The 11,467-nt window shown below is 42.4% G+C and overlaps 1 protein-coding gene across 1 annotated transcript; it reads left to right on the forward strand.

Annotated features, from left to right (window-relative positions):
• The first annotated feature begins 2,291 nt into the window (after positions 1–2,291).
• TCF24 (transcription factor 24) lies at positions 2,292–10,930 on the forward strand. Its single transcript, XM_030304030.1, has 2 exons — positions 2,292–2,749; positions 9,841–10,930. The coding sequence occupies exons 1-2, from the start codon at positions 2,360–2,362 to the stop codon at positions 9,952–9,954; spliced, it is 504 nt and encodes a 167-aa protein (XP_030159890.1). The 5' UTR covers positions 2,292–2,359; the 3' UTR covers positions 9,955–10,930.
• Positions 10,931–11,467: the final 537 nt, after the last annotated feature.

An 11,467-nucleotide genomic window follows, 5' to 3' on the forward strand; every position in this document is an offset into this window, starting at 1 on the left:
AGGAATGTGAAAGCTTGCTGACAAAAAAATGATATATATGAATTTCACCTTCTCCATAACCCAAAAGAAAATGTTTGTAAAAAAAAAAAAAGTAAATTCGTCCTTAAGTGTTCTTTAACATTTGTTTGTTTGTTTTTTACCTTTACAGTACTAGGCAATAGCATCTTCTGCAATTTGTAGCTTTATGGTATCTCATTATGTAAAGAAAATGAAAATTGCTTTTCAATTGCTTTATGCCTCATCACATACAATTTACTGAGAAAATAAAGATGTGCTTCCACATTCATCAAAAGAAAGTAATCCTTTTTTGAACCAATGGTATTTTGGTACGTTCCTTTCTAAAGTGTAAATCTAATTACAGTTACTGAGTGGGAATTGAAGATATACTGACTCACTAATATAATGTGTGGAATGATACATTAAAATACTAGTGTCACCATTACTACGTACTACTTAATAGTTCCAATTTAAAAATCTATTGTAAAGAAATGATGTCGCATATACAAGAGCAAATTCATTCATGATATTTTAAATTTGGTATTGTCTTGAGTCGAAGGAAGATGGAAGATTTCTAAATGTCCTGCTCTTCGAATAGGAATTATTTCAAGGATATACTAATTACGTTCTAGAAAATACCGTGCGTCCACTAGGACTTCACCTCTGAAGGCCATGCATGGGTCCCCAGGGCCGGCGGGAGCCACAGAGGCGGGGCGTCCCGGGCCCAGCGCCTCCCAGGCCGGCTCGGAAGAGGCCAAGGCGCAGAGCCAGCATTCTAAAAGAGCCTTGGCTGGAGCGCCTCATCGCACAGCCCGAGGACCACGCTTCCCGCGGGTCTTCCCAAGTGCAGGACTTCTCAGGAGAGTTCCCCGCAGGGGGGCGGAGCCAGGACCAATTTTAGGTCAAAAAAAAAAAAAAAAAGAAAAGAAAAGAAAAAGAAGGGAAAAAACCGGGGCCCGGCGTTTGCTACGGAGGCAGCCCACAACGGTCCGCGCCCCCGGGGAGAAGCGACCGCGATCCCAGGGCCATTTACGCTAGTCTGAGGAACTTCAAGTACCACAGTGGGAGCATTATCTCTGAGCGGCTCAATAAACTAGTCACGGACCACAGAGGTGGAGGTGCTTTAAGTAATTAGGGCACACGAAACATTTACCTTGGTGGTAGAATAATAGGTTAGCGCATGGCAACGGCACACTTCACATTTCCTCAGAAAATTAAAAGTCACTCTCCACAAAACGCCAGGGTTCCCGCCTCAGCTCTGCGTCTGCCTAAGAGGCGCCCTCGCTCAGATTGGGTCCGCGGCTGAAGAACCGCGGCGAGGCGCGGTAACGCGGCGGGCCTTCAACACCGCGGACGCTCGACAGGCAGGACGTGCAGGCTCCGCTCAAAGTGAACCGCGACGGGGGCGGGGGCGGGGCCAGGCGGAAGCCCCGCCCCCTATAGCCCCGCCCCGCCGGACGGTTTGATTAATGACTCTCCGCTCCGGGCAGAGCCCCTCAGGTGGGCGCGAACCTCGCCTGGTACTGCTCTTCCGCCTGACATCAAGTCTGGCCCACAAACGCCTGGCCACGGGGGCGCCTGTATAAAAGACGCGCCCAGCAGGGGCTGGAAGCGACTGTAGACTTCGGCTAGACGAGGATGGAGTGACCTGTGACGGCCCTGGCCACGCAGACCCAGCTCGACGCTCCTCGCCCGCTCGCTCAGCAGAGCCGAGCCCTGCACTGCCGCTCCAGGAAAGGTGAGGATTTCGGTTCGACCCTCCGTCGCGACGCTTGGTCCCCAGGTTTCAGAGGGGTAGCGGGTGCCTTAGTACAAGGTGAGGTCAGGGTCCCCGTCTCCTGCCGTAGAAATTAGAATGAGCTCCTGCAGTCACCCCCCGGGATCCCTGGCCTCGAGAGCGAATGGTGCGAGGACTGCCCGCGTGAGCACTGACGGCCGTGAGTTGGCCCAGGGCTACCCGCTGCGCTCCGCGAGAATGACCTGCACCGTGTTTCCTGCGGGGCTGGCGCACAACGTTCCAGAAGTGCAAACAAGTTACGAACCGGAGCTCTGCTTCCGAGATCCTCCTTCCTCGGTAGAATAGCCCTTCCTTTTAATTTGTCCGTGAAAAGTAAAGCCGGCACCGCGCCCCTCCTTAGCCCTCTAAGCCCAGGTACCGTCAGGCCCCACAACTCCCCTCAGACGCGGGGAGGTAAACACGCCCCAGTCAAAACAACCTCATCTCTGAGAACGCCCCAGCCACGTCGTTGGCCCGGCGTGCTGCTGAGGCGAGAGGCCTGCGCTTCCCCGGTTTAAGCCCGACCCCCGCCGGGCCTCACCGCGCCTTGGGTCCTTTGCAGGGCACGCAGCTCAGGAAGCCGCCATGGACCGCGACGGCCCCGCAGGCAGCCCCCTGGTCGCTAGGAACGAGACCGCGCCCGCGGTTGCAGCCACCCGCGACTCGAGCCCGGGCCGGGCAGGGGCAGGACCGGCGGGCCCCGGCGGCGGTGCGCGCCTGGGGGGCGGGCGGCCGGCAGCAGCGAACGCTGCGCGGGAGCGAAGCCGCGTGCAGACTCTGCGGCACGCCTTCCTAGAGCTGCAGCGCACGCTGCCGTCGGTGCCGCCGGACACCAAGCTGTCCAAGCTGGACGTGCTGCTGCTGGCCACTACCTACATTGCCCACCTCACCCGCAGCTTGCAGGACGACGCCGAGGCGCCGGCAGACCCCGGGCTGGGCGCCCTGCGCGGCGACGGCTACCTACACCCTGTCAAGGTAGGCAGGTAGGGCGCCCTGCGGAGCCGGGGCGGGGAGCAGGGCACCTTAACCCTCAGTGTCGGCCATCGCCTGGGCTGATGCCACCGAACTCTCACTCTTCGCTCGGGGTGAGGCGGAGAACTGACCTGGAGATCGATCTTGGCCCACCAGCGCCCAGGTAGCGACGTCCCCACTGCAAAAGGCTACTCCATAACTGTTGGCAGGTCATAATTGTTGGCAGGTAGTGGATTTAAACCCGAGGTGGCTTTGGGAGGGGTGTATCGCGCCTCTTTATAGGATGCAGCCTATGCGATGCCTTTCCTAAATGGAAAGTTTCTCAGGGGTGCCTGGCAGGGTGTTTGGTTGGCAAGTTTTGGTGGTTTTTAGAATCAAGAGTTACAGTTATGAGCCTTTGAGAGTTTTTAAGTGTTTTTAATTCACATAATTACATTTCCATTGTGGTTTTTATCAAATGTTTGAAAAGCTTCGTTCAAACGGGGGTGATGGAATTATCGCCCTTTAAATAATCCAGGAAATCACTGTTTAAAATTTTTTGTAAAACTGGTAAGAACAAAATGAAACCGGTCTGCCATCCTATAGAGTAAATTTTCAGTCCCTTTTAATAAAGGTTAATTATCATGGATTAGACAGTTACCTAGAATGTTAAAAAAACAATAATTGTTTTTGTAATTTTCACAATAGATTGGCATATGTTAATCAAGCTGAGTACTATATTCAAATTCTGTAATGTGCAAAATTAGCCCACAGAATGCTTTGTATCATTTTTTACATTACATATAGATAAAGTAGGGTTTTTATTTAATATAGTGTATACAGTTATGGTTAATTACCTGTATTGCAGTATTTAGACTTTGCATCATCCTTTTCGCCTAGATTTGATTGTCTTGAAATCCAGCATTCATCTGGCTTTGTTCAAGATACATCATCTTCCCTGTTTTCTCTAAACCTAAATTTTTGAATTTTTGGTTCTACATTTTGCCACACACACACAAATACAAGATTAGGACTTGGCCTTAAGCATGTCAGTGTTCAATAAAGTATTGAATAATCATCATTGAAATGTGATAAAGTACACTAATATTAACTCTACTTAAAACTATGTGAAGTTCAGGTTCACAAATATAATCAACATGATGTTAGGTTCAAATTATTTCAAATATAGAAATTTGGAATATCACTTATTTATGATTATGATAGGCCTTGTTCTGTGATATATAATATAATCTCTGCTGAAAAGTCATTCACTAATAATTAGGGGTTTTTCACTACAGTCTGCTTTGGATTGATATTCAAATGTATCATTAATATTAGATTTCTTTTGGCTTGACATTTTCCATATACTCTAAAAAAGTTCAACATTAAATAGACTTTAATACAGAAAACATCTGTTAAATGTCGCTGAAATGTCGCTGTGGGAGATACAATTCAATCAAATTGTTTTCACCTTTGTTTCTTGTAGTATCTTTTTGAATGAATACTATTAATAATTTTCATGTAACAATAAGCTTAACAAGAGTTTTTTTGTACTTGTTTTTTCAGGTACCAAATGTTTTTGTAGTTTTACAACTCTTTTTAAAAAATTAAATCTCATTTGTCCTTGGACCAATTATTTTGATTTTAAAAGACAATTCTAGGGATAATAAAACAAGGCCAAGGATTACCTCTTTAAAATGAAATTGATGATGGTTGAACAAGCGACTAGTCTGTATTAAAATTATCTACTGAGTGTCTACTGTGTGCAAAGCATTGTTAGGAGATTGAATACAATTAAGAATAAGACTCAATCTCTGCCCTAAATGAACATATAATAAAGACAAAGACAAAAATAAAGCAACAGTCTGTAAGGGATAATGTTCTGTGTGCTATAAGAGAGTTATAACCATGTGCTGCAGAGGTTTGGAGTAAAGAGGTTTCATACACATAATTGAAACCACCTGTAACACATTATTTTATGTATATGCTTAAGTATTAAGTCTATCTTTGATTAATCTTATGCAAAAGGAATAAAAATATTCTGATTATTTGTACTTTTTGGTTAACTAAGGGTATTGTAACCCTTAGTTAAAAAAATGTTCCAAGATTCTGCCTTACACCATAGTATTACTATGTCTTTGATGATTAAAGATCTGTTAACAAATATTTCAAAGCCATGATTTTGAGTCATCAGTCCTTATTATCAGTATTGGGGTTAGCATTGTGGGAGATTTACCTTAAGAGTATCTCAAATGAAACTGGAAAGTTGAAGTGAATGGGGTCCTGGGGCATAGCCTAAAAGAGCAGTTTTCATCCTTTTGGGATGTGAGCAATTTGATCAGCATGAGTGTACCAAAATGAAATGATCCTCCAAAGGAAGAGGGATATATTTCAGATTCTGATGTTGGGAGAAAAGTACAAATGTCTTTATTCATTGCATTACCCCTGGAGACTCATTGTTGATACTATACATATAAAATAATTTAAAAAATAAATACAAAAGGGGCGCCTGGGTGGCTCAGTCGGTTAAGCGTCCGACTTCAGCTCGGGTCACGATCTCACGGTCCGTGAGTTTGAGCCCTGCGTTGGGCTCTGGGCTGATGGCTCAGAGGCTGGAGCCTGCTTCCGATTCTGTGTCTCCCTCTCTCTCTGCCCCTCCCCCGTTCATGCTCTGTCTCTCTCTGTCTCAAAAATAAATAAACTTAAGGAAAAAAATTTAAAAAATAAATAAATAAATAAATACAAAGTTTTGTCATTGGGTCATTTAACTCCAAAATCCAAGAGTGCATTTTTAAGGTTTTCAGGTTTAATTCGGTTAATTGTATGAGTTTAGATTGTTCTAAGCCTAATGAAACAACATGGTTTCAAATAAATTTTATTAGGTAAAGTAGAGGTCAGAATTGTGTTAATCTACACAATGTTAAAACAGACCATTGAAAAGTGAAATGTAAATCCATCACCTGGCTTTTTTGGCATGACGCTGACATGCAGATTAACTGATATTTTATTTACATTTTATTTCTGACTCTTAAAACTATATGTGTACAGTAAATTCAGTTGAATAAAATCATTAGAAGCCTTTTTCAAAATCGAAAGTTCTTAAAATAGAAAGTTTTATTAAGTTCATGAAAAATGCAAAAATCCACATATGCATTTTTTTAAGTTTATTTATTTTTTAGTAATCTCTACACCCAATGTGAGGCTTGAACTCCTGACCCTGAGGTTAAGAGTCACATACTCCTGGGGGCGCCTGGGTGGCTCAGTCGGTTGTGTCCGACTCTTGATTTTGGCTCAGGTCATGATCTCACAGTTAGTGAGTTTGAGCCCCACATTGGGCTCTGCACTGACAGTGCGGAACCTGCTTGATACTCTCTCTCTCCCTCTCTCTCTGCACCTCCCCTGCTTGTGCTCTCTTTCTCTCTCAAAATAAATAAACACTAAAAACATATATTTTTAAAAAAAGAGTCACACACTCCTCCCACTGAGCCAGCCAGGCATCCCCAAAATTGACATATACGTTAAGTTTCTTCATTAATTACCTATGTCTCACCTTCATTTGTCTCCACATTTGGTTGCATGATTTAGAGTGATTCTGAATACAGTAGGACCCAGGTAGCACATATCAGAAATATCAGGGAGCATTCAGTAGTATGTTTATTTGCTTTTAAATATATTTAATTCATACGGAATACTCAAATTACATGTGAACTTTAAGCATGAGATCTTTATGCTCATGAATATGAGGCAGGAATTTAAAAGATTGAGAAGCACAGGTTTATAATATGCCAAAAATTTTACACTTGAAATTGATTATTTCAGCCCTACATTATTCACTACATGGGTTAGTCTGCTCGGGCAGCAATAACAAAATACCATAGGCTGAGAGGCTTAAAAAATAGAAATTTATTTTCTCACAATTCTGGAGTCTGGGAAGCCTAGGATAAAGGTGCTGGCCAATTGAGTTCCTGATGAGAGTTCTCTTCCTATCTTGAAGTTTGGCAACTTCGCTCTTTTTCAGAAGAGAGAAACTTTCTCTTCCTCAAAAGGTCACTAATCTATCATGAAGGACCCACCCTTTTTTAACCTCATTTGGCCCTAATTACCTCCACAAAATACCATCATGTTGGAGGTTAGAGAACATAAGAATTTCGGGGGTTAGGGGGCAGGGACACAAACAGTCCATAGCACTGTGGCACAATGTTCTTCAGTATAAGGCAGGACTTGAATCTGACCTAACAATGTCAGGTCCTGACCTATCAGAAAAACCCCAGACTAGTTTCTAAAACACTTCATGTTATGAATCCATGGCAAGAATCCCAAGGACAGGACCAGTGATACACCCAGAACATATAAGAATGCACACCTGTGATTTAAAACAACAAACCTGAAGGGGCACCTGGGTGGCTCAGTTGGTTGAGCTTTTGATTTCTGCTCAGGTCATGATTTCACAGTTTGTGTGCTTGGGATTCTGTCTCTCTGCCCCTCCCCCCACTTGCACACATCCACATGCGCTCTTTCAGGCTTTCTCAAAATAAATAAATATTTAAAAAAAAAAACCTGAAATGGAGTTGCAAAAATAAGTAGCACACTGTCAGTCTTATTACTGTATCAAATGTAAAATGTAAGGTTATTTATAGGAAGATTATATAGGAGTAGGCCATTTTTAATTCTAAGTAACACAAATTTTATGTTTTATCCATATTTAGATTTCCAGCCAGAATAATCTGAATTTAGGACTCTAAAATGGACCTGAACTGCATGAGAGCAAATTCACTTATCATATCTGGAGACATAAAAATAGGACTTTTGTTGGTTGCTAAGAACAGAGACTCCTGGATTATATCACAAGCCCACTTCTATCCCTTATAGCTACATTTTACATCTGGAATGCCAGTTTAGGTGAAAGTAACTGTACTCAGAAGTACCTTATACTCCTGCAAAAAGAGGTCCATTCTGATTTCATTGGTCTGGCGTGTGACTTGGTCGTCAGTCTTTTTTAAAGCTCCCCATGTGATTTTAATACGAAGCTTGGGTTTAATGGTCTTTGCCTTGTTAATAATTGTATTTCTATTTGAACACTGCAGATCATCCGTCAGGCATTTAAGAACATTTCATGGTGCTTGTAACCAGCAGTCTGCCTGTAAATGTTCAGTGATAAAAATAACCTGCTGCTCATGTCAGCATTTACTCCCTAGAAAGTGTGGGATCCCATTGCTGACCTTTGGGAGTTACACTTTATTAGTCTAAAGACTTTTCTCTTTGTATAAAAGTAGTATTTCTTGGGGCACCTGGGTGGCTCAGTTGGTTAAGCGGCAGACTTTGGCTCAGGTCATGTTCTCACATTTAGTGACATCGAGCCCTGTGTAGGGCTCTGTGCTGATAGCTCAGAGCCTGGATACTGCTTCAGATCCTGTCTCTCTCCCTCTCTCTCTTTCTCTCTCTCTCCCTCTCTCTCTCTCTCTCTGCCCCTCCCCAACTTGTGCCTGTCTCACTCTCTCCCTCAAAAATAAACACTAAAAAAAAATTAAAAATACTATTTCTCTGATTAGTATTCCAAGGACCTATTACAAAACTGACTACCAGAATCCCCCCCCCCAAATTCTGAAAGTACTACTTATGTAATACATTTTTTCATCATCATGTCTATTTGGCAATAAGTTATGTTAATTTTTTAAATGTTTATTTAGTTTTGAGAGATAGAGAAAGAGAAGCACAAGCTGGGGTGAGGCAGAGAAAGAGAGGGAGACACAGAATCTGAAGCAGGCTCCAGGCTCTGAGCTGTCCACACAGAGCCTGACGCAGGCTTAAACCCACAAACCATGAGATCATGACCTGAGCTGAAATCAGATGTTTAACCGACTGAGCCACCCAGGCGCCCCAAGTTATATTATTTTTGAGAAGTACATGTTTAAAGTGAATTTAGAAAAGTTGCAATCAAAATACAAATGTGATAACTACTGAGAGATTAGTGCTATATGATGCCGCTACATCCATTTATTGTGGATGTTATATTTATATAACACCAAATATTCTAATATTTATGACTTTGAGATGCTCTTTTAGCTAGGTAAAATATTTAGATAGTTGAATTAGTCACTTTTCATTATAGTTCTGTGACAAGTGGAGACATATAATACATACCATGTATTACTTTTTAAAATATCTTTAAAACCAGGAATCTTGTTTTAGGCTTTATTTTGCTTTAGGTTTAGTTTTTGTTTTGTTTTTTTAATTTTTCTAAGTTTATTTTGAGACAGAGTGTGAGTGGGGGAGGGGCAGACAGACAGAGGCTGACAGTGTAGAGCCTGATATAGGACTCGAAACCATGAGATTATGACCTGAGCCGAAATCAAGAAGCAGACACTTAACCGACTAAACCACCCAGGTACCCCTAGGTTTAGTTTTAAATTAAAACATTATTGATAGATTTTCCCACACTTAACTATTATCATTCTCCCTAATTTCTTGCAGTTCTTGTCGACATGCACATGTATTATATTTATACAATTATAATCAAAGTCATGGTATATTTTTACTTTCTTTAATGTTTATTTTTATTCTTTTTTAATATTCACTTATTTTTGAGAGAGAGAGGGAGACACAATCTAAAGTAGGCTCCAGGATCCGAGCTGTCAGCACAGAGCCTAACAGGGGGCTGGAACTCACAAACTGTGAGATCATGACCTGAGCCAAAGTCGGGTGCTTAACCAACTGAGCCACCCAGGTGCCCCTAAGGTTCATTTATTTTTGAGAGAGAGAGTGTGTGTGAGCAGGGGAGAGGCAGAGAGAGAAGGAGATAGAGAATCTCAAACAGGTTCCACGCTGTCAGCACAAAGCCCAATACAGGGTTTGAACTCACAACCAGTGAGATCATGACCCGAGCCAAAGTCAGACACTTAACCAACTAAGCCACCCAGGTGCCCCTATTTTTACTTTCATTGGTAGTATTAATAAACATTTTTTTCATGTTTTTCCTTAGATTTCACAATTACAGTTGTTACAAACATCATGATATTGTATTTGTCTTGAGACATTGGAATTTTTAGTATTACTATTACAGGCATATCTGTCATAGATACTAACTTTTGGATTCTTGTTTAAATATTCTTTTTCAGAAATGGCCCATGCGATCAAGATTATACATTGGTGCTACTGGTCAGTTTCTGAAGCATTCTGTGTCTGGAGAAAGAGCAAATCATGGCAGTACTACAACAGACTCACAGCCTTAGGCTCTCCTCTGATGGGTGCTGGTAGAAAGTGGCGTCATTTTTAAATAGTAGGAAATAATTCTATATTTATTACATCAGACATAACAAACATCATTCCTGAAAGTTCACATGTGAATCCATGGTTGGAAGTTCAGATTTATCTGTCTAATCTATATAAATATGGATTTAAATAATTGGTCTTGGATAAAACACCCAGCTTATCTATTCATTGTGAGAGATAGTCACTACTGAATACTGTAAGAAAAACTATTGGAAAAAAGAAAAACACCAAAATCGAAGAATTGTGTATGTATCCAGAGACTGTACATGTTTTCTGTAGTATATCTAGTACACGCTGAGAAGCTGATACCTTAATAGTCTTGACACCAGTATTCCATTTTTGTGAAAACCGGTTTGTGCTTAAAGTTGGTCTAAGAAGCCATTTCAGTTGGAAAGCATGAGATCATTTATTCAGTTTTAGCTAAGTACGTGTGAAAAGATTGTTGAGATAATGTGAAGTTGCAGTAACTTCTATAACTAGTTATTTTTCCCTCTTAGAAAACTTGGAGTATTAGAATAGTTTGCTGTATTGGACAGGGCTTGGCCACCTTCCTAGATGACTATTAAATATCTTACTATGTTTCCAAATTGTGGAAGGCTTTTGGAATCCCTGCAGCCCAGTGTGAATAGCAGATAAGTGTCACTGGGCAGAGGGTTTGTCACCCTCCTCCCTGGTTACTTCACCTCCATCCCACCCGTGTTCAGGTCCTGGACTAGATGAGCAGGTGCAGCTGCAGCCATCTTACAGAGAGCCAAGCCTGTCAGGGGCTTCAAGTGAGCGCCCATGACCGTTGACAGTCACTGCTTTGGCTAGGCTCCTTCTCTCCCTTGTCAATTGCCATTCACAATCTACCTACTTGGCCATTACGAAATATGAAAAAACTGGGGTGCCTGGGTGGCTTAAGTCAGTTAAGCGTCTGACTTCTCAGGTCATGATCTCGCCATTCATGAGTTCAAGCCCAGCATCCGGCTCTGTGCTGTCAAGCTCAGAACCTGGAGCCTGCTTTGGATTCTGTGTCTCCCTCCCTCTCTGCCTCCTCCATCACTCAGGCTCTGTCTCTCAAAAATACATAAACATTTACAAATTAAAAAAAAAAAAGAAGAAATGGGAAAAAACCTGTCTGATTTGGGAATTCTGGCACTGATCTGCACCTTGAGAGAGTCTGAGGACACAGAGTGACTACCTTGAGATAAATCAGGCCAGAGCAGACCCCACTGAATCTGCCCCAATTTAACCTACAACAGGAAGGTGCCCTGTCATGGGCCTCTCCCACCACACTACACACCAAGTGCCCAGGGAGCTGCTGTTCTGCCTGATTGCACCAGTTTCGGTTTTCAGCAGAAGCTTGAGGGTCAGAGCCAGAAAGTAGGAATGTTTGTCGGGGAACACACTGAATCTCAAAATAGGGTGTAATACAGATTTAAAAAATCATCAGTCTCTTATGTCTTAACTCCCTTTCTTCTTTTTCTCCTC

Source organism: Lynx canadensis, chromosome F2 (assembly GCF_007474595.2).
Source record: "Lynx canadensis isolate LIC74 chromosome F2, mLynCan4.pri.v2, whole genome shotgun sequence".
NCBI classification, from domain to species: domain Eukaryota; kingdom Metazoa; phylum Chordata; class Mammalia; order Carnivora; family Felidae; genus Lynx; species Lynx canadensis.

Excerpts from the sequence above, each read along its gene's own strand:
- TCF24 (XM_030304030.1), top strand. The coding sequence starts at position 2,360 with ATGGACCGCGACGGCCCCGCAGGCAGCCCCCTGGTCGCTAGGAACGAG. Across the intron at positions 2,750-9,840 it reads GCTACCTACACCCTGTCAAG|AAATGGCCCATGCGATCAAG; the intron begins GTAGGCAGGTAG and ends ATTCTTTTTCAG.